Genomic DNA, 24467 nt, shown 5'->3' on the forward strand with positions numbered 1-24467 from the left:
GCCTGGATTACAAATGAGGCTTCAGTCACCTGGTGCCTTGACTGAAGCTGGTTGGTTTACGGTGACTTCACTCCCTTGTCCTGTGGTTTGAGTTGGCTCTTGGGTAGGTTCTAGGTCTTCAACAGGGTAGCTCCAGACTTCTTTATGATGTAAGTGTGTAAAAGAGGGCAAGTACCACCGGCAAACACTTTTCAAAGACATGTTTGCATCACATTTTCTAATGTCCCAGTGGCCAAAGACAGTCAATGGCAAAGCCCAGTTTATTGTCAGAAACTATTCTATGATAGGTTGGGTATGTGAAAACCTGTCACTGGGGAAACATTACTGGAAGAGTACACACATATCTTTTAAAAATTTTCCTCAGTGTTTACATGAATAATCTATTTCTATCAGCAACACTTCTCCTTACAAATGGTTTTCTGCAGAGGCTGAAGGATGGGGAGAGGTGGGCATGTGCTTCCCAATCGAGATTACTACCTTACACAGAGGGACCATAGATATGAAACACTAAGTACACTTAAGACTGAAGTGGAGGTGGTGGTGGTGGTGGTGGTGAAGATTATTTTGGGAATCCTAAGTTTAGTTAACCTTGATGGGCAGAAAAATGGGTAAATTAAGTACCATGTGATTGGATTTGTAGAGGGCTTAACATTTTCCCACATAACTGTTTAAAATAAGGGTGTGAAAAAATCAACATTCAATTCAAATACTGTATAGCCACTATGTATTATCATGATAGAATTAAAAAAAATTAGTCATCAAGGTTTATTATAAAAAAAGTCTGGGAGTCTTGATAAAATGTATTCATTCTTCTACAGTCATATGTCGCTTAACGATGGGAATACATTCTTGAAATACATTGTTAGGGATTTCATAATTGTGCAAACATCACAGAGTGTACTTACACAAACCTAGATGGTATAGCCTACTACACACCTAGGCTATATGGAGCTCCTAGGTTACAAACCTATACAGTATGTTACTGTTATGAACAGGCAATTATAACACAATATAAGTACTTGCATATCTAAACATATCTAAATATAGAAAAGATACAGCAAAAATAATGTAGAAAAGATAAAAAATGGTACACCATAAATTTATTTATACCATTTATTTACCATAAATGAAGCTTCTAGGACTGGAAGTTGCCTTGAATGAGTCAGGGAGTGAGTGAATGCGAAGTCCTAGGACATTACTATACACAACTGTAGACATTATAAACACTATACACTTAGGCGACACTGAACTTATTTAAATTTTTCTTTTTTCGATAACAAGTTAACCTTAAAATATGTGATATACTTATATATATGTGTGTAAATATATATTTATGTATCTGTCAGAGCCTAGTACATAGGAATTTTTGCCTGTTGTTACACTGGTTCGTTTTTGATATGTACTTGAAAATTAAAATACATGAGAAGTATAGGCATTCTGTTAATTTTATGGATATATCTCATATGTCTCCAAATTAAAAGGTTTCGTTATTAAAAAAAAATTGATCTTAGCTTACTGTAACTTTATAAACTTTTACATTATTTTTCACTTTTTGACTCTTTTGTAGTATACTTAGCTTGGAACACAAACACTTTGTATAGCTGTACAAAAATATTTTCTTTATATCCTTATTCTATAAGCTTTGTTCTATTTTTAAAATTTTTAATTTTTTTTTACTTTTTAAAATTTTTGTTAAAAACTAAAACACAAACACACATTTTATCCTAGGCCTACAGAGGGTCAAGATCATCAATATCAGTCTTCCACTTCCACATCTTGTCTCACTGGAATGTCTTCAGGGGCAGTAAAATGCATGGAGCTGTCATCTCTTATGATAACAATGGCTTCTTCTGAAATACCTACCTCCTCAAGGACCTGCTTGAGGCTCTTTTCGAGGAACTGTCATTTTTCAGAAATATGTCCATGGTGGTTTGCTTGGTTTGTTTCTTTTTTTCATCATAGATTTGCTTGAAGAAGATAATGCACCAAAAACATTACTTTCTCTTAATAAAAACCTTTTGGTGTTGGGGTCCATGTTTTCAAACTTTTTAAGGAGCTTACTGAGTTCTACAAAAGCTTCTGCTAAAAGCTTCACTGTGAATTTTCCTGGGGGTTCTTCTTTTTCTTCTTCTGCAGTTTCCTTTTCTCTTGCCTCTTCTTCAGCTATATGTTCCTATTCCAATTCCAAAAACATTTCATTAGTCAATTCCTCAGGAACCACCTCTGGAGCACCTCAATGTCATCTTCATCCACACTCAGGTTAAAACTGTTTGTCCTCTCAACCACAGCCTTATTAGTTTCTGTACCTCCCATCCTTGGAGGCTGTTGATGCAATCACAGATGTTGTAATCCTCCAGAACTGCATCAGTGTCTTCTCAGTGTCTTCCTTAGTTGCAACAATAACTTGGACAAAGGTTCTCCTCAGATAGCAGGCCTTAAAAACTGCAATAACACCCCTATCTATTGGATGAATCAAAGAGGTGGTGTTTGGAGGGAGAGACACCACTTTGATATTGGGATGAAGATCACCAATAAAAGGAGAACATGTGGAAGCATTATCAACAATAAGCAAAATTTCAAAAGGTATGTTATTCTCCAAACAGTACTCCATTTTGCAGGCACAGCAATTCAGGATGGGATCTTGGATGAGGAGCTGGCTCATTCATGACTTATTCCTCCTGTAATATATAGTGTGTGCCTGCTTATTGATACACTTGAAGGCTCTAGGGCTCTCACTGTGCCAGATCATGAAGGGTTTAAGTTTGTAGCCTGCAACAATGCCCACAAGGAAGACTTTTATCCTGTCTTTAAAATCCTTGAAACTGGTATTGACTTGGCCTTCTTATGGATGAAAATCCTTTCAAGCATCTGTTTCCAGAAAAGGGAGGTTTAATTCATATTGATTATATGACATCACTGGGCAAAAATAATTTTTCAGCTCCATTATAATCTTATGGGACCACTGTCATATATGCAGTCCCTCATTAACCAAAACATCATTATGCAGTGAATGATTGTAATTGATTCTTACCTCTAGAGGAGGTTTAGAAAACCAGGTGTGATCTATCAAAAAAGTTACAGGTTGAGTATCCTTTAACCAAAATGCTTGGGACCAGAAGTCTTTCGGATTTTGGATTTTTCAAATTCTGGAATAATTGCAGATAGTTACCCAGTTGAGCATCCCTAATCCAAAAGTCTGAAATCTGAAATGCTCCAATGAGCATGTCCTTTAAGCGTCAAGCCACTGCTCAAAAAATTTCAGATTTTGCAGCATTTCAAATTTTGAATTAGGAATGCTCAATCTGTATATCCATTTTTAGGACCTGTACCCATATATCAAGGATAACATCTCAGGTAACCAGAACCTTTGAGAAAGACACTAATAAATCTTAAATCTGGAAGTTTACAAAGTCTTTACCAAAGCACATCAGTCCAAAGCCTCCATCTAAAAATAATTAGGTGCTATACACTAACTTGGATGATTTTATACAATTATAGGCATAAAACCAGAGAAATAACTATACAGGCATACTTATGAATTAGTTGTATGGATCTGAAAAACAAAAGCATACTAAGAAAAAAAACCCCAAAGAATCTGTCCTAGAAAACTGAAAATAAAGAAGTTGGAAAGATTTTATTGCCCATGCAGAAAGCTAGCTGGCCAGTTTCCAAAAAGTCACGAAGTGTCTTTATCTTGGTGAATTGACCACAATATGACCTATGCTTCTTGGTTTTACAGCATAAAAATGTTTAGAATGACCACAGAAATATTTAGAATGATGAAGACTAATTCTGCTAAGTCAACTCACAGGACATTAACATATTATGAGAGAGAAAAAAAAAATCATCCTGTGCAACAGAGATTTGCACTGAAGGATCAGATCAGCCCATTTCCTTTTTTTACGGAAAAATACAAGCCAAGACAAATTGTCTTAAGGTTGCTTGATCAACATAGGATCAAATGCAAGGGAAGCTACTGGCTTGATTCTGCCATTTAATGACATCAGGTTCTGATAGACTAATACACACATCTTTAGCTAGACAGGTTGGGATTCTGTATTCACGTGCTAGGGCATCACCTCCCTGTACGTTGATAGACGCTTATCCTATGACCATCTGACTCCTTCTTGTCAAGCGTTCACTGTCTTTTTAAAAAGCTTTATAGAGGTATAATTGATACACAAAAAAGTTGTGCACATCTAAAATATACATCTTGATTAATTTGGACACATGTATACACCTGTGATGTCATAACCACAATCAAGATACTAAACTGTGCCTTACCTCCAAAAATTTTCTTGTGTTCTGTGTGTGTGTGTTTTTGTGGTATGAATAATTAACATGAGATATAACATATTCAAAGTGCACAATATCATATTGTTAACTATATATACTATGCTGTACAACAGATCTTTTTCATCTTGCAGAACAGAAACTTTATACCCACTGAACAATTCTCCATTTCTCCCTTCCCCCAGCCCTTGACAAGTACCATTCTATTTTCTGCTTCTATGAGTTTGACTATTTTAGATATCTCATGAGTGGAATCATGCAGTATTGACTGGCTTATTTCACTTAGCAAAATGTCCTCTAGGTTCATTCATGCTGTCACAAACGGTACAATTTCTTTTTTAAGGGTGAATAATATTCCATTGTACGTGTGAGGGGTCTTCAAAATGTTCAGGGAAGGATTTGTATTATCTTTTAATTCAATTTTTCCATGAACTTTCTGAAGTATTCTCAGACATACCATATTTTCTTTATCCATCGTTTGATAGATATTTGGTTTATTTCTATATCTTGGCTATTGTGAATAATGCTACAATGAACATGGGGTGCAGATTTCCCTTCAAGATGCTGATTGCAATTCTTTTGGATACGTATCCAGAAGTAGAATTATTGGATCATTGGTAGCTCCATTTTTAATTTTTTGAGAAAGCTCTACACTGCTTTCCATAGTGGCTGCATCATTCTATATTCCCACAAATAGCGTATGTATTAGTCCATTTGTGTTGCTATAACAGAAATACCTGAGACTGGGTAATTTATAAAGAACAGAGGTTTATTTGGCTTACAATTCTGGGACAGCTGTATCTGGCATGGGCTTCAGACTGCTTCTACTCATGGTAGAAAGTTGTAGCAGCAGGTGGGTACAAGCAGATCACATGGTGAGAGGAAGCAAGAGAGAGAGAGGGGAGGTGCCAAGATCTTTTAAACAATCAGCTCTCATGGGAACTAACAGAGCAAGAACTCACTCATTAATCCCCCCACCTAAGGAGAGCATTAATCCATTCATGAGGGATCTGTCCTCATGACTCAATCAGTTTCCAACACTGCCAAATTGGAGATCATATTTCCACATGAGTTTTGGTGGGGACAACACATCCAAACTCTCTCAGTCTATAAGGGCTCTAATTTCTCCATGTCCTTGCAAACACTTATCTTTTATTTGTTTTGGTAACAGCCATAATAGCAGGTGAGAAGTTTTGATCTCACTGTGGTTTTGATCTGCATTTCCCTGATGATTAATGATGTTGAGCACCTTTGCATATACTTGCCAGCCATTTGTATGTCTTTGGAGAAATGTCTACTCAAACCTTTTGCCTGGTTTTAAATTGGATTTTTTTTTTTTTTTTTTTTTTTTGCTTTTGAGTTATATGAGTTCCTTATACATTTTGGACATTAACCTCTTATCTAATAAATAGTTTGCAAATATCTCTTCCCATCTCCATAGCTTGCCTTTTCATCTTGCTGATTCTTTGCTGTGCAGAAGCTTTTTAGTTTGATGTAGTCCTACTTGTCTATTTTTGGTTTTGTTGCCCGTGTTTTTGGTGTAAAACCAAGAAATCATTGCCAAGACCAATGCCAAGTTTTCCTCCTATATTTTCTTTGAGGAGTTTTACAGTTTCAAGTTTCAATGTCTTTAATCCATTTTGAATTGATTTTTTTCTATGGTGTAAGATAGGATTGAATATCTTTTGCATGTGGATGTCCAGTTTTCCCATTACCATTTGTTGAAGAGATTATCCTTTCTCCATTGTGTGTTCTTGGTACCCTTGTTAAAGATCAGCTGATCATGAATGAGTGGGTTTATTTCTGGGCTCTATGTTCCATTGGTCTATATGTTTGTCTTTATGCTAATACAATATTGTTTTAATTACTGCAGCTTTGTAATCTATTTGAAATAAGGAAGTGTGATGCCTCCAGCTTTGCTCTTTCTCAAGACTGCTTTGGCAAATCAGGATCCTTTGTGGTTCCACATGAATTTTAGATTGTTTTCCTATTCTTGTAAAAAATGCCATTAGGATTCTTAATCCCACTGTAAATGGGATTATTTTCTTAATTTCCTTTTTGAATAGCTTGCTGTTAGTGCATATAAAAGCAACTAATTTTTGTATGTTAATTTTGTATCCACCAATTTTGCTGAATTTATTAGTGCTAACAGTTTTTTGTAGAGTCTTTAGCATTTCCTATACATAACATCATGTCATCTGCAAATGGAGACAATTTTACTTCTTCCTTTTGGATATGGATGCCTTTCATTCATTTTTAATCACCTAACTGCTCCAGCTAGGACTTCCAGTACTAAGTTGAACATAAGTGGCAAAAGTGGACATCCATGTCTTGTTCCTGATCTTAGAGAAAAAGTTTCCAGTTTTTCACTGTTGAGTATGAGGTTAGCTGTGGGCTAGTCATACATGGTCTCTATTATGTTGAGGTACAATATTTATATACCTAATTTTTTGAGTGTTTCTTATTATGATAGGATGTTAAATTCTGTCAAATGCTTTTTCTGCATTTATTGAGGTGATCATATAATTTTTATCCTTCATTCTGTTAATGTGGTATATCCTATCTATTGATTTGTACATGGTGAACCATCCTTGCACCCTAAGTATAAATCCCATTTGACATGATCCATGACCCTTTTAACGTGCCATTGAATTTGGTTTGCTAGAATTTTGCTGCGAATTAGGGATATTGGGCTGTAATTTTCTTTTTTTGTAGTTGGCTTTTGTCTGGCTTTGGTGTAAGGGTAATGCTAGCTTCTAAAATGAGTTTGGAAGTGTTCCTTCCTCTTTAGTTTTTTGGAAAGAATTTGAGAAGGATTGGCATTAATTCCTCTTTAAATGTTTGGTAGAATTCACCTGAGAAGCTAGCTAGTCCCGGGCTTTTCTTTGGTGTGAGCTTTTGGTTCACTGATTCAATTCCTTACTTGTCCATATTTTCTATTTCTTCATGATTCAGTTTTGGTAGGTTATATGGTCCTAGGATTTACTCATTTCTTCTAGGTTATCCAATTTTTTGGAGTGTGAATGTTCATAGTAGACTCTTATGATACTTTATGTGGCTTCAGTTGTAATGTCTCTTTTATTTCTACTTTTATTTACATCTTTTTTATTATTCTACCTAAAGTCTGTCAGTTTTTAAAAAATCTTTTCAAAAAGCTATTCAGGTTTGTTGATCTTTTCTTTTTCTTTTCCTAGTCCTTATTTATTTCTGCTTGAATATTTATTACTTCTTTCCTTCTTCTAACTTTGTGCTTTGTTTATTCTTTATGTAATTCCTTGGGGTATGAAGTTAAGTTGTTTGAAATCTTCTTTCTTAATGAAGGTATTACTATAAATTTTTCTCTTTGTATTATTTTTGCTGTAAGTTTTGGTATGTTGTGTTTTCATTTTTATTTATCTCAAGATATCATTTGACTTCCCTTTTGATTTCTTAGTTGACCCACTGGTTGTTCAGAATGTGTTGTTTAATTTCTATGTATTTGTAAAATTTATTGATTTCTAATTTTACATCATTGTGGTCAGAGAAGCTATTTGACGTGATTTCAATCTTCTTAAATTTAAGACTTGTTCTGTGGTCTAACATGTGATCTATTCTGAAGAATGTTCCATATGTGCTTGAGAACAATATGTATTCTGCTGTTGTTAGATGGAATGTTCTGTATATGTCTGTTAGGTCTGTTTGGTTCACCGTGTAGTTCAAGTCCACTGTTTCCTTATTGATTTTCTGTCTGAATGATCTATCAATTGTTTAGAGTGGTGTATTGAAATCTCCTACTATTATTGTATTGTTGTCTTTCTCCTCCTCTAGTTATGTTAATACTTGCTTTACATACTAAGGGTGATTCAGTAGTGGATGCATATATAAATGTTATGTCCTCCTGATAAATTGATCCCTTTATCATTCTATGACCTTCTTTGTCTCGTGTCAGTTTTTCACTTAAAGACTATTTTGTCTGATATAACTATAGCTACCCCTATACTTTTTTGATTAGCATTTGCACAGAATATCTTTTTCATTCCTTCACTTTCAGCCTATATGTGTACTTAAAACTAAAGTGAGTCTCTTGTAGACAGCACATACTGGATCTTGATTTTTTAAATTCATTCAGTTATTCTATGTCTTTTGATGGGAGAACTGAATCCATTTACACTTAAAGTAATTATTGGTAGGTAAAGATTTACTATTGCCATTTTGTTGTTTTCTGTTCTGTAGCTCTTTCATTTCTTTCTTCTCTTGCTGTCTTCCTTTGTGATTTGATAATTTTTTGTAATGTTATGCTTTAATTTCTTTATCTTTTGTGTATCTACTACATGTTTCTGCTTTTAAATTACTATGGGGCTTACATAAATCATGTTATAAATAGCATATTTTGAGAAGATAACAATTTAACTTTACTTGCATACAAAAACTGTACACATTTACTCCCACACACTTTGTTACTGATGTTCCAGTTTACATATTTTTATAGTATATCCAATAACAAAATTGTAATTATAGTTATTCTTAATACTTTGTCTTTTATTTACACTAGAGTTAAAGTTATTTATGCACCAGTATTATAATATCAAAGCATTCTTCACTTGTCTATATATTCCCTTTTGTTAGTGAGTTTTATACTTTCAAGTGCTTTCTGTTGCTATTTGTTGTTCTCTTGTTTTAATTTAAAGAACTCCCTTTAACATTTCTTGTAAGGAAGGTCTAGTGTTGGTGAACTCTCTTAGTTTTTGTTTATCTATGAAAGACTTTATCTCTCCTTTATTTCTGAAGGACAGCTTTGCTGGGTATAACATTCTTGTTAAGCTGTTTTTAAAATTTTTTCTCTTTCAGCATTTGGAATATATCATCGCACTCTCTTGGCCTGCAAAGTTTCTGCTGAGAAATCTGTTCATAGGCTTATGGGGGCTCTTTCATATGTGATAAGTTGCTTTCCTCATGCTGTTTTCAAAATTCTCTTTGTCTCTGAATTTTGACAATTTGATTATAATACGTGTTGATGGAGACTTTGAGCTCATCCTGTTTGGTATTCTTCAGCCTTCATGAACCTGGATGTCCATTTTCTTCTCCAGATTTGGGAAATTTTCAACCATTACTTCTTGAAACAGGTTTTCTATTTCTTTCTATCTCTCTTCTTCTAGGACTTTCATCACTTATGCTGGTTCACTTGACTGAATCACATAATTTTCTTAGGCTTTCTTCACTTGTTTTCATTCTTTTTTTCTCTTGCTCCTTTGACTTGATAATTTCAAATGACCTGTCTTCAAGCTTGTTGGTTGTTCTGCTTGATCAAGTCTGCTACTGAACCCCTTGAAGTGAATTTTTCAGTTCAGTTATTGTATTCTTCAGCTCCAGTATGTTTCTTTTTTACCATTTCTCTTTGTAAATATTCTCTTTGTTCATTTATTGTTTTCCTGATTTCATTTAGTTGTCTATCAGTGTTTTCTTGTAACTTACTGAGCTTCTTTAAGATGATTAATTTGAATTATTTTCAGGCAATTCATAAATCTCCATTTCTTTTGGGTTGGTTACTAGGGAATTACTTTTTTCCTTTGTGTCATGTTTTCTTGATTTTTCATGTTCCTTATATGGTTGTATTTGTGTCTGTGCATTTGAAGAAACAGTACTTTTCCCCAATCTCGCAAAGTAACATCAGTGGTAGAGGGCACCCATCCCTTTTCCTTTGTTCCTAGCAGACCAGGCATCCAGGTTCTGACAGTTCTTCAGTACTTGGTATTAAGTGAGATGAAAGCTAGACCCTTGGGGACCATACTGAAAGGCTGAGGACAAGGCTCACTTCATCTCTCTTCCTACCTCCTGGAGAAAAAACCTCAGTTCTGGGCCTTTTCCTAATCTCACAGAAAAGTTCCAGCTGTAAGAAAACCCTCACCTCTTTTCTTTTGTTCTTAGTTATCCCAGGCATCTGGCCTCTTCCAGTCTTCAGTGCTGGGTATGAGGCAAGACAGAAATTGGCTCCTTGTGGTGCAAACTGAAAGGCCAGGAGGCCAGATGGCCAGGCACATGCTCTACTCTCTCATTCCCCACTGTGGGAGGAGTCACAGGTGATTGTCTTGGCGCTGAGCTAAGCTGGGGGAAAGGTTGACATGGGCAAAGTGAATTTGCTCTTCTTACCTGCAATGGTGCAGATTTTCTCAGCTGTGTGCTTGCCTGCGGTGCTATAACTGCTTAACTGGGTTCTGCATTTCTTATAAAGGTATTTTTGTCTGAATATTGTTATCTTGATGTTTCTATGAGAGAACGAGGACTAGTACCTCCTATTCTACCACCCTGCTCTCATGTTAGGATTTCGATGATGTGAAAAAATGCAAATGATGAATTAATGGAAAAAGGTACAAAACTACATATAGGTTATTATACCAATATCGCAGAAGTATGCATCACATTTTATCAATGATCTCTAGTAAATTTTTTTACTTTTTTTTCCTGCATTTTTCAAATTTCCTATTATTATAAACACATATTACTTGGGAAATCAGAAAAAAAAATTAAATTAGTGTTACACAGCTTTCACCTTTACAAGAACTTAATTTACTTTAAAATCATTAAAAATTTAACTACATCACAGTAAAATTTAACAATATAAGAAGACTGGAGGATTTCCATTTTTAGTTTCAGCTATACAATATTTTTAAATGTGCTAGCAATGTTAGAAACATATCACTCTAGGGCAATCAACCAAAAATTCTTTCTAATACAGCTATAAAATGGTAATAATCTTGTTACAGTAGAACCAATAATACATGCCCAAACTTTCCTTACAAATGTAATGGCAGATATACTTTTGAAGCTGGAAAGATTTGTGGGATTATCCAATTCAATCCTCTCTCTTCATAGATGAGGAAATTAAAGTGATTTGTCTAAGACCACAATAGTAGTTAAGGCAAAGCCAGGTAGAGAATCCAGGTTTTGACTTCCACTTAGTTCATGCTGTTTCTTATAATTAAACTGTGTGCTTGAATACAATGGTCTCATTGAAAGTAATAGGAAAAATTATAACTGGCATATTTTAGAGACGTGTATGATGGGCAATTGTGGAAAAAAGTTTTTAGGTACTTATTTTTCCATTCAAAATGAAAATTTATTTATTAATTGATATGGAAAACAATTATTAGGTTTAAAACTTAGAAAAACAAAAAAATTGGTGACTGAAGGACAGCTTTTTTTTTTTAATCATGTTGGAATTAGATTATAGACAATATGGTAAAGCCAGGGAAACTGCATATAGCCTCCAGCTGACTCATTTTTCAGATGGTTAAAAAAGGACTGAAAAGAACATCTAGGTAACAACACTACGATAGAACCTATTGAACTATGGCAATAAATAGACGCCTCATTTTGAGGACAGGAGACTATATCAGTAACAAGGGAATTGTGCCACATAATCCTTTTAATTAAAGATGAAATCTGTGACCAGAGTTTTATTTATTTAGTTTATTCATTCATTTTTTTATCGTTGAACAGCAAGTGAACTAAAGAAGTAAACAGGGTTCTTTCCTGCAGAACGTCCACAAAACAGACTTGCTCAAAAAGCATGTAACAAAAACACATTGGGAAAACATTACAGATGGTTAGGATGTTTTTTCTTTCATCTTAATTCTTCAAATTAATGTAGTTTGGTTCCTATGGTAATATTAATAGTATATAACCTATTTACTAGACCCTTCGTAAATCCTAAGATGTGTTGTGAAATAGCACAAAATCATAAACAGTGCTTGATGTTCTTTCTAAAGCATGCAAAAAGGTCACACTGTCACCAAAAGAAAATGAATTTCTTCAACTTAATTGCGTCCTTCTTCAACTGTATTTTAAAAAGTCATCAGTTCCAAATCTAGGCTAAATCACATCATTAAGCACTTACTACTTAGAAAACTGGTCTACAGACTGCTCTACTACTCTTTGCTTATTCGTGTACTAAAATATGTATTTTTGTGCCAATGATGTGAAAAGTTGTGGTGGTTAAGTTCCAAATGTCCATGAGCTTACTAGATTCCTTGAGTGGAAATAAAGTTTTTAAAAGTAATAGTTTTTTTTTTTTTTTTTTAAGTAAGGTTATACCAAGCAATTATTGATAACCTTGTTAAGTGTATTAATGGCATTGTAGTTATATACAAAAATGTCCATAATTTTCAGAGCTGCATAGTTTAGTGTGTAGGATAAAAAGACACTGATATCTGGGATTTAATTTAAAATACTTTAGTAAATAAAGGAAGTAAATGTGGCAAACCTTTAAATTACAGAATCTGGGTGATAGGTATAATAGGGGTTCATGTGTCTAGTTTCTGTGTGTGTTCAAAAATTTCATAAGGAAAATTAGAAAACAAGGAAGTCATTTCTCTGATTGTATAATGTTGGCAAGTTCACTTAACTACTCTGTGCTTCAAGTTCACCATCTGTAAAATAGGAATAATAAAGGAGCCTACCTCACAGAGTTGTTGAATATACTGCTGTTTCTTCGGTAAAGCTAGTTTAAGATTTTAGTGGCAGCACTGGCAGTACAAATGGGCCTTACAGTCCCATGACCCCAGTGGTATGTCATGTGATGGGTGTGTGGATTCTAACAGGACTTTGGTATGGAGGGTGTGTGGTTTGAGAAGATGTGACTAAGATCAAAGACTCTTCCCTCAGGTAACTCTCTTTCTTTTATGCTCTGAACTAAAATTGTCCCTTTGAGGTTTCTGAGTGGGATTCTTTTTTGAAGTAACTAGCAACATCTGAATTACAAAATAGGTGAAAAGGTAGCCTAACTCTAGCCCCCATTTCCTCCCTTTTCGTGGTCCACTTAAGAGATACAATAGAAGAGTACAAATGATGAATGTTTGGGTACAAAAACAGATTGACCTGGGTGATGAGACCAGTGATTTGGTGGCAAGAGGAGAGAAGAATCCTTGTGCAGGATACCACCTGCTTCTTCCTTTTCACTTAGTCCTACCATCTTCAATCCATAGCTCCTATGAGGGTTATCAGACCTAGGCAAATTCCAAGGAGTAATGAGGTTACATAAAGCAGAAAAGTGAGGGAGAAAGGAGGAAAAGGAAAATTCCAAGTGACTACAGTAAGGAAGACCAGGTATAAATAAACTAATAAACACACACAAAAATAAAATGAGTAAAAACAACCAAAAAGAAAAAATTATTTTAGATACATTTAAGGAACAGCAATTAAAAGGGCATTGTAATGTTAGCAGACAATTGTATCTAATTTTTTATAGTTATATTCCACTTCTATAACACCTCCAGTTAAAAATAAATACAGAATCAGACTACATCTCTTTCTCTGATCCCAAGCCACCGTCACCTCTTGCCTAGAGTACTGCAAAAGCCTCCTGGCTCTGCTCATTGCTTCCACCCTTGCTCTGCTACAAGCTATTCTCAACACAGCAGCCAGACTGATACTTTTGAAGTATCAGATCATTGTCACTCTCCAGCTCAAAACCCTTTCATTGCTTCTCATCTCAGAGTAAAAGCTGAATTTTTACAAGAGCTTAATAAAGGCCTACAGATTTCCACATCACCTTCTTCCTTACCTGGTGATCTCCTCTACATCTCATTGCTTTTGGTGCTCTCTCTCTTAAACAGGCCAGTCTTACTCCCACCACAGAGCCACTCTACTTACCGCTACTTCTGTCTGGAATCACTTCCCCCAGAGAGATATATGGCTTGTTCCTTCCCTTCCTTCAAATACCATTTTAGCAGTTGAGTCCTTCTTTAACTTTCCTGTTTTAAATAGCAATCCTCCTTCTACCTCCACCACTCCCTTCTCCCTTCACTGCTTATTTTTATTCATAGCATATACTTGTATTTCTAACTGAGACACCATACTCATATATTTTACTTATTTGCTTTTGTCTTCTTTTTCTGTTAGAATAAGTTCTATGATGGCAGGGATTTTTTGATTACTGCTGTATCCCCAGCTGCTAGAACAGGGCCTGGCATCAATAAATATTTAACAGTGTATTTACCTTAGTTCATGGCAAAAACTAAAGTCTATTTAGCTATACCTCACACATCACAAATTTAGGCTGCAGAGCAGTTTTCAGTTACATTATACACTAGGAAATTGTCTAAAATAACATATTTGCTATGGTTTGAATGTCCCCCTAAGCTCATGCTGGAACTTAATCCCCAATATGGTATTTGAAAGGTGGAGCCTTTAAGAGAAGATTAGACCATGAGGGCTGTACTCGGTGAAGGGACTGATTAATCCATTCATGGATTAACGGGTTAATGGATGAATGGGTTATCATGGGAGTAGCACTTGCAGCTTTATAAGAAGAGGAAGATGCACATTAGTAGGAGCTCTTGCGCAGCCCTCTTGCCATGTGATTCACTGTGCTGTCTCAGGACGTTGCAGAGAGTTCCCACCAAAAAGAAACCCTCACCAGATGTCTGGATGTGCCCTCTGAACCTTGGACTTCCCAGCCTCCCAAACTGTAAGAAATATATTTCTTTTCTTTTAAAACTGCCCAGTTTCAGGTATTCTGTTATCAGTAATAGAATACAGATGAATACAATACTTGTTCAAAAAACAAAATTCTTTTCTCAAAACCTGTGATTTGCATCTATCTTTTCAACCACAGTTATTGAAAAACATACAACTTAAATATGTACATTAAAATTCCACTGCAAAGAGACAAATTGTTTTCTTTTTAGCATAAGAATTTCTTCATGAATTAAACAATCACCACAATTTTTAATAGTCTTATAAGAAGCTACAAATATAGATTCAGTGTCTTAGTTTGGGCAATTCTTCTAAAACAGTATTAACTACCTATGAGCTCAAGAAATATCCCTCAAGGTTAAACTGTAGAGTGCTGAAAATGCTTAGTCTTTTTCTCGGATTCTTGTTGAACTGGTTAACACAACTTAGACCCAAAGCTTCTGAAATTTCATTCTAAAACAGTATTAACTACCTATGAGCTCAAGAAATATCCCTCAAGGTTAAACTGTAGAGCGCTGAAAATGCTTAGTCTTTTTCTCGGATTCTTGTTGAACTGGTTAACACAACTTAGACCCAAAGCTTCTGAAATTTCAGGCACGATGACCTTGTTCTCTCTTAAATGGATGAGAATTGGGTAATTAAATCTGGGGAAATGAAAGGTAGTTTCCTTTCATTCCAGAGAATCCAAAATTATTTCTTTGATGTAATAAATAGGACCAGAGGAAAAATGAAAAATAAAAAATGCAGCCTAAATTAGAGTTAATACAGCTAAATCTAATCAGCTATGGAAACGGTATACAAAATAACTTCATTCTTTAAAAAGACGCTCTTAAAAAGGTTAAAACTTTTCCAATGCCATAAAGGAGATCATAAGATACATTCTTTTTTCCTTTTCTAAATTGATAAGAGCTAAAATATTCCACATCATTGCAGGAAATTCTCTCAGATCAGTTCTATTCTTCTTAGTCCATGTTCAATATCAAGTATTTCTACACCCACATAACACTCTTTAATAACATTATTTCCCCTTCTTACAAAATGGTGATGAACAGCCACAGCCAAATCAAACAAACAAAAACACTTTAGAGAAATGCTGTCCAATAGAGCTTTCTTCCATGGATGGAAATGTTCTATTTTATGCTGTACAACATAGTAGCCACTAGCCACATACGACTATATAGCACTTGAAACGTAGCTAGTGTGACTAACTGAATCTTTTATTTAGTTAATTTAAAATTTAAATATTATCTGAGATGTTCTCCCCTGAAAAAAAAAAAATAAATAATAAGAAAAAAAAAGATAGAATTTAAATAGCTGTATGTAGCTAGTGGCTACCATATTGGACAACACAACATTAAAGCCCATAAACAAGTCACTGGCCTACAATAGTACTCCTTATTACCTTTATTAAGACCCATTAACTGGAAGTTATTTCCCAGAATTTAAAAGTTCCATCTAATAATTACCATCACCTCCAAATCCCAAAGGTTATATACAAAAGGTATATTTAAATAAAATTAACACTTAAAATTGCTATTTAACATGCTATTAAAAGATAATTTTAGCAGTAGTAAGGACAAGACAATTGAGTGATAAAAAATATTTCCTTCTTCCTTTTCTCTTACTACCCACATCCAACCAGCAAGTCCTCTCGACTCTCCTTCCAAAATATATTCCAAATCCATCCACCTTTTTCCATCTCCACTGTCTCCACCATAGTCCAAGCTACTATCATCTCTTGCTTAGGTTACTGCAACAGCTTCACAACTGGTCTCTTTGCTTCCTGTCTTGCTCCCTCTTATAATTCATTCATTATATAGCAGCAGAGTGACAGTCTCAAAATGCAAATTAGATCACATTATTCTTGTCCTTAAAATTTTTTCAATGATTTCTTCTATTCTTAGAACATAATCTAAACCTTCATTCCACAAGCCCCCACAACCCCATTCCTTCCTCCCTTTGCCTCTCAGTGCTCATCATGACACCACTCTTAGCCTCACTTGCTATGGTCCTGTCACACTTTCTTTCCTACTGCTCCAACAGACAAAAAATTTGTCTGGTTTAAGGCCTTGATGCTTACTGTTTCTTGTGCTTGGAATGTTACTTGCTAACATCTTCGGATGAGTGACTTCTGTCATTCATGTTACAGCTCAGATGTTCTTCTCAAAAGAGGTCTTCCCTGACCACTTTATCTAATGTTGCCATGTAGTCACTTATTACATAGTCCTCTTTTCATTATTTTCACAACCTGAAATAATCTTTCTCTTATTTGTTTACTTTTTTCTGTCTGTCTTCCACCTCTAGAATGTTGACTCCATGAGAACTGGGACCTTGTCTTCACTGCTTGGCACACAGCAGGCTCTTAATATTTGGAAGAAAGAAACCGATTTTATGTGACTATCATCTTAGGTCTTATATAAATTGGTCAAGTTGGATGAACTCTTCTAAGGCTGCCCAAGAACTAACACATTAAAATGGAAATAATGTAATCACTTCACTCAAAAGATGCTCAACAGCTTCATTTAACATAGTCAGAAAAAATAATATTTTACTTTTATTTATTTATTTTTTGAGTTTTACTTCCTGTTCTCCATCTATCAGTTCTCAATAATTGTAAGAATGTACCCATGGTCTAGACAGAGCCCTGATCCCTCTAACAGCAGTCCTATCAGGAGATTAATTTCTTTAGCTTACTTTCTCAATGACTTTGAGGATACCGCTACGGAACCACTTTAATTTGTTACTTCTAAGGTAAAGTATCTGTTGGGCATACATTGTCTCACGCTTTTTTTCTAGAGGCAACTACCTCTTGGGCACTGTAGACTGGTCAGAATCCCAATATATTTTAAAATATTTTTTCTGTAAATGGGCTTCTTTAAGCAAATAATAATAACAACAATAACAAAATAAACTCTCAATAATGAAATGCTGTTACATGTATTTATTACACTATGGTGGGGAAAATATTTCAAGAAAAATAAAGCTGAGGGCTGTTGGCAATAACACCTCCAAGGCATTTCTTCCTATCTTAGATAGTAACCTGAAATGTTCAATGTTCAAAGAATTTTTAATCTAATTTAAGATGTATTTTTAAACGGCCTTACTAGTTATAGTGTCTCGGCAGACTGATGGTGAGGAAACAGTCAATATAAAGGTAAGACTTTCGTTCATTGTACATATCAAATCAACAAGACCAAATCTAAGAATTATTAATAGGCCCTTTACTACTAAGAGGGTATATAAGCAAACATAGTCATTAAATGGTCAATCTATATACATGCAGTTAGAGCCGTAACCCAGAATTTTAACGAGAAAATCAACCTTATACAAAATCTCTCTACTTTTTTACAATACACATTCTTTAAAAAAAGTAATGCCCCCAATTTAGCATTTCATCCAAGAAAACCTTATGTAAAGTATTTATATAGTCCAGAAAATCATAAAGCAGATAATGGCAGTGTACCTATGGCTATTGTTTAAGAATAAGTATTTTTAGCAACTGACTCTATTATAATAAATCTTATTGATTATGAGCTCTCTTTTTTCCTAAGTATTCTGAAATATGGCATTTCAATACACAGCACTCAACTTCACTAGATTAAATGCTAAAAATGCATTTCTAAATTTGTTTTCAGCTTCTAGGTACAATTTCAGCCTATTGAACCTATAATACAGTTGAATGAGTACTTACTGTATTTCTGTTTTTACTATTCATCAAGAAGGCAGGTATCCTCACCACCTGTAGAGAGGGATGTCTGAAACCTGAAGGACTATGTTTTACCCTCTGAGAGGCACTTCTGTACTTCCTTGATCCTCATTAGTTGTTCCTAACACCTAGGATATCAGTATGGCAGCTATAATCAACTGAGAGTACATATGCATACATAACCCAGGAATCAAGCAAAACAAAATGCCAATTATCCTCTCTCTGAGATCAATACTCTTGAAAAGTTCCCACAATTCAAGGTTATAGTTTTAGTTCTTTTCCTGAGGGGCATAAAAATAACTGTAATAAAGCAAAATAACAGCCTGAATTCTATGAATTGTATAAAGGAATTCAGCGTAAAACGTTGAAGCAGAATGTTTATGATCTGATGTGATTCATACCCCCCCACCCTTTTTTACTTATAGAATGGCAGAAATCAGAAAGCAATACCACTTTAGTTTAACTTGGAAATGTAAAGAACAATGTCAAATGTTCATTCTTTTCATTAGTTATTACAAGTTATGGTTTGAAAAACCAAACCAAACCAAACCAAAAACACTAAATGAAGTTGTTTATTCACTACGGTCTGGGTCTTCACTGAACTGAATTCTGTAGTTTAAGTGATTATGGAAAGAAATAATAGGCTTTATCAGAGTTTCCGAATAAGCAACTTGGTTTAAAACATTTCCAAATTTGTTAAAATTTAAAAGAAACTAGTCCCATTTTTAACACTCATATTAATACTTCTAATATTACTAGAGTATCTTAAAACATTTTCAAAAGTAAAGGTGAGATTAACTTATTTCCAAACATATAAAGATAATTTATTTCAAAAAACCCTTTGATATATCATTAGTACAAATAATCATGCAATTACACTTTAATTTCAGGCATATACAATGAATGTGCTATGCTACTAAAGCACCACAACAACACCATCCCTACAGTAGAAGACAAGCAATCCTTAAAATCAGGGATGACAGTCTGCTGTTTTTGAAACAGAAATGATAGTTGACCCAGAAGGGCAGGCACATGTGATCTTACAGATAAGTAGATATAAAGTGGTAAATAAAAGTGCCTATATAATGCATGCCTGCCATCCATCCATCCATCCATCCATCCATCCATCCATCCATCCATGTATCCAAACATTATTAAAATACGTAAAAGGAACTAGACATTGCTTGAGGTTTGTTCTTAGACCAAAGGCACACATTTTTTGGATGGCTGCACAGAAGTACTATCTGATCTCAGGACAGAAGAATCTAATTGGTACTCACTGAATTCACCCCAAATCTTGGTCACATTAGTAAGTGTTCACTGACTCTGAATCTTTTCAATTTCTGAGTCAATTGGTCCTGTAGCTATACGTTCAACTCTGAGAGTCTCCAACCTGACCAAGACGAACTTTTAGCCTCAACGGCCTCCCTTGCCAAATAAAATCAAAGTAAGGAAATGGAATGGCTTGATGTGAAAAGCTGCGTGAATACATAGGTCACTGGAATAATAAACCCATGCTCCAGATACAACTTGGAGCTATGTGCTTATATCTTGACGTTTTGACTGAGACACAGAATTAAGGATATATAGCCCAGCATTAGAACAGGGCCTGATCTCAACCTTGTCCGACATAACGTTGGCAGTGTATTTACTGCAAAAGTAAGGACACTGCTCTTGGAGAAAAACAATGCTGTATGACAATGTGTGTATCACTTGACCCTATTAAGCGTCAGTTTCTTTTCTATAAAATAGGCATAATAATCACTGCCCTGTCTGATTCACAGGGTCACTGAGAAGCTCAAATAAGGTAGTGAATGTGAAGGTACTCAAAAACAGCTAAATTATTATGACTGTGAGGAACTCCTTTTTTGAACGTTTGAACTTTCTTCCAACTCAAGAGTTTTTTTTGAAAGTTTAGCTAGAATATCCAGACACTGAATATCTAAATTAATAGGGTTTTGGAGAAGGCGATAGAGAAATAAAGAAAAATGATGATTAGGATACTAGGTCAGAACATAGGGAATTAGTTCTAGCATTACTCTCAAGTCCTGACGCAAAACCAGGACGGTTACTTTGCAGACACTGGCCAGCACTCCCTCTTCCCCCCCAAGCTGTACTGTGTTACTTTTAGGTGAATTACTGGAGACAAGTGGATTCTCGAGGTGCATGGAGAGGGACTCCCAACTGAACATCAACCTCTTCCTCAATCCCTTTAACAAACACTTCTACTCTTAGGGCCTGGCCCAGTTAATCAAAAACTATTTCCGGATAAGAAAATGGCTGTTAAAGACTTCCTTGAGGGAGATTCTTGTAGCACACCTACCCCTTCCCACATCATGAATTTTATATTTCTAATGGGCAGGTTCTGAGACAGAAAACCCGAGTGATGTTTTGTTTCTCCCAAGACCCACCCACAGGCCTTACCCTCCAAGCCTCAACTCTACCGTTATAAAATGAAGAATAACGACACATGTCAGTTCCATCCCAAGGACACCGAGAGAATGAATGGGACAGTGCCTGGAAGGCGCCAGGAGTAACAACTGATAAACACCGAGTCCATAACTGTTTATAAAGTGTCATGATGAGTCCGGTTGTGCTCTTCCGCCTCAAGAAAACCGCCCGGTTAGAACTGACACCCCAGTTACTGAAGTCGACGCAGAAGTGGACCGGGCGCGTCCGCACGGAAGGGTAAGGCAGCACGGGGCCCACGCAAGCCTACCTGTTGTTCCGGATGCTGACCAGCACGCACAGCACCAGTTCCAAGTAGGTGCGCAGCACTTCCAGCCAACGAGTTGAGAGCTGCAGGGCCTCGACTTCTTCCCCTCCAGTCCCGGTGTCCGCGCGGCCTCCGTTGCCTGGGCCGCCGCCGCCGCCGCTCAGGTAGTTCTCGGCGGCGAACTCAACGCGCAGCTCTCGCACGAACCAGCCGCACTTGCGCATGAGGAATTCGAGCCGAGGCTGCTCCGCGGGAGAGACGCGGAGGCAGATGCGGAGCTGGGGCCAAAGAGCCGGGTAGAAGAGGCACTCGCGCCAATGCGAGCAGGAGGCCGAGGCCCGCAGCCGGTCGGGGGCGGACAGGAAGGAGAAGATGTGCACGATCAGCTCGCTGGGCAGCGATGCGGCGCCCGCCGCCTGCCCGCACAGAGCCATCCGGTCCCGCCGCCAGCTGCCGGCCACCGGCCGCCCCCGCAGTCCTCGGAGCAGCCCCCGCAGCCGTCGCAGCTGCTGCAGCCGCTGCCGCCGCCACCGCGCCACCCGGGCGGCCCCGGCTCGGGTTCGAGCTCCCGGCGGACGGGGCTGCGGCACTGACAAGAACAACAACATCAATGACAAGGAAGAAGTGGGCGGAACCGTCGTGGGTCTCGGCGGAACCAAGTGGAGCACAAGTTGCCGAGAGGGGGAAAGGCCTCCGCGGGGGTGGCCTACATATAACGAGCCTGTGGCCTCTCAAACTCTACTCACGAGCGTCCGAGGCCTGAACCATCAATAACTTCAAAACGCTCGCTCGTACCATTTAAGGGGCCGGAAGCGGCAGCGCTTACCGTAAGGAAACGTCAGCCCTCCCCGCACCTGGAGGCGGAGGCAGAGCAGTGGTAGGAGCTGACCTCGACGTCATCGGAGGTGGGAGGAGCCGGCGCGGACCCGCGCGACTTCCGGAAAAGGGGAGCTCCTGGTTGCCGGTAGGGAAGGGAGACGCGGCACGTGACCCCTGACGCATGCAGGCCGGCGGGGTGGAGCGGGACCCGCCGCGGGCTACTCCCCACGCCTCACGGCCACCGCTGTGCCCCCTCAGGTCTGTGAGTCGGCCAACTTGGGCGTCCGGTTGGTAGAAGTGGCGCAACTCCGGCTCAGTGCCAGAAGTCGTGACGCTTCTCTGTGAAAGTTTCTAGTGGTTGGGCTGAGGACTGTGAGCCGACGTGCTAGCATGCAGGATCTTTCGCAGCCGTCCCATCCGTCCTGAGTGGTGTTAGCAATTTCTGAGACTGCGCCACTAAGCGGGGAAGCGTGCGGACTCGCGGACTAACGCTGACGGGACGTGTCGAGGGAAGAGAGGCGTGGGGCGGGGCGGCCAAGAGGCCGGTGGGAGGTTGCACGGGGACCTTCCTCCTGGTGGGACGATGCAAATTGACTTCCGCACACACACACCGGTGTGGGGGAAGGAGTGAGGACAGCGCCACCCTTTGGATTTTAGAGAGATTGAAAAAGAATTGGCAAACGAGTCCGAGATCTGCAGTTTGCTTATCAGCCTCTTCAGGCTTGGGGAAGGGTTTCAGTTCTCGGTACCGAGATTTAAAGGCCCTCGTTGAAAAGAAGCTGGTGGTGATGACAGAAGTTTTCTTTAGTTTGGCGCCCCTAACTTGAGAGGGATTTTCGAAACAGTGTTCCTTAACTTCACCACAGCCTGCGAAGTGAACTCTGGTTGTAAGGGACGATGAAGTCAGAAAGGATTAGGTGACTTTATGTGATAATTGAGGATTGTTTTAGGGAGGCTGCCGCTTCAAAGCCGTAACTGTGGTTTTGGAATAGCCTTGTTCGCTTGTGGTAAACACCAAGAAGCTGTTATAGATGTTTTTAGTTCTTTGAGGGTAAAGCTCTTCGTTTATGTTTCTTTAATGCCTTTTGGTGCCTTGCACAGACCAGGTTGCCAACAATATTATGTTGTTACTTCTGGGTTCTCTTCAGGTCAGTACCTGTAAAAAAAAAAAAAAAAAAAAAGGCCGTCATTCATGGTAGGTCACATTTCTGAACCCCTGTTTGCAAGAGTTCTGTGTAATTATTATATTTCATTAATATTTAATCAGTATTTAGTGGTAACAGCAGTGAATTAGGAAACTGAGACTTAGATTTTAATTTTTTATTTCTTAAACTTAAGTATTTCGAAGTGAGCCATCGACATCTAGATCTTTTACTTGTAGGTACTTAAGTGTGCATATCTGTAAAAGCATATTCCTACATAACAAAAATAATATTATCACACCTAACAAAATAATTCCTTGAATATTATATTCTGTATTCAGATTTATCCAGTTATCTCCCAAATGTCCTTTACAGCTGCTTTGTCCAAACTAGGATCAAGTTAAATACCACACTTATATTTGGTTATGTATCTCAACTTTCTTTATCTAAAAATTGAAAAGACTAATCTTTTAATCTTTAATAGTCACTCTTCACGTTTTTTTCTTACATTCTCATTTTCCAAAGAGACCAAGCAAATTGTTCTGTAGAATATCTCACCCTTTGCATGAATATTTGTTTGACTCTTTTCTCTTGTGTTTAGCTTAAACTTTTAGTCCCCGTGTTTCTTATAAACGTGGACATTAATGCTAAAGGATTGATTGGGTTAAAGTTACAAGATTTTAAACAAGATTTTACCATAGGTGATGTTGACTACATTGAATTACACACAAAATCTGCTTGAACTACCACCAGTAGTTTTAAAAAAAATGACTTCTAGGTTGATGACAGCTTGTTTTCCCTCCATGCAAAGTTCTGTGTTGTGCTTTATTTTGTGTTTTTCCTCTTTAAAACAAAATAATCTGTGAGGTGTTAGTTTGGTTTCCTACATATGTCTAACTTCCCTCCCATCAAATAGTCACTTAATAGTTTTAACAAAAATTGGTAATTCTTGCCTGAGTCATAATTTTATTAAGGATTGTAAAATGATAATTTCTAATTCTTTCATTCCGTGTACAGTTATTAGTTTGCATTCTTCTGTAGAGTAGATGCTTTCTTTCATAAACTAAGGAAATTTAGTTATCCTGAAATACAGCTCTTAATTGGAAAGGCAGGAAAAAAATGCATAGTTCTTTTTCTTTTGTTACTGATTTTGAAAGTAATATGACCTCAGAGGGTGACAGATTTTTCTAGCTTTTACTTTTTCTGTATTCTATTATGTATTCATGAATTNTTTTTTTTTTTTTCCTTTTTGTCTTTTTTTTTCGTGACCGGCAACGGATCGCAACCGGCAACGGATCGCAACCCTCAGTGTCACGCCTGTACCGGACCGGGACTGGCC

General features: G+C 37.2%; 1 protein-coding gene and 1 pseudogene across 1 annotated transcript in view; one reads left to right on the forward strand and one right to left on the reverse strand.

The window, feature by feature from the left end:
* Positions 1–21775, reverse strand: part of FBXO33 (F-box protein 33) — a 37084-nt gene extending 15309 nt beyond the window's left edge. Inside the window, exon 1 of the mRNA XM_008584334.1 lies at positions 21171–21775. Coding sequence (XP_008582556.1) covers positions 21171–21775 — 605 coding nt within the window. The remainder of the gene's footprint in view (positions 1–21170) is intronic.
* Positions 21776–22167: 392 nt separating this feature from the next.
* The window catches only part of LOC103600104, an 18244-nt pseudogene continuing 15944 nt past the window's right edge, over positions 22168–24467 (forward strand).

Source organism: Galeopterus variegatus, unplaced genomic scaffold, assembly GCF_000696425.1.
Source record: "Galeopterus variegatus unplaced genomic scaffold, G_variegatus-3.0.2 Scaffold3227, whole genome shotgun sequence".
Taxonomy (NCBI): domain Eukaryota; kingdom Metazoa; phylum Chordata; class Mammalia; order Dermoptera; family Cynocephalidae; genus Galeopterus; species Galeopterus variegatus.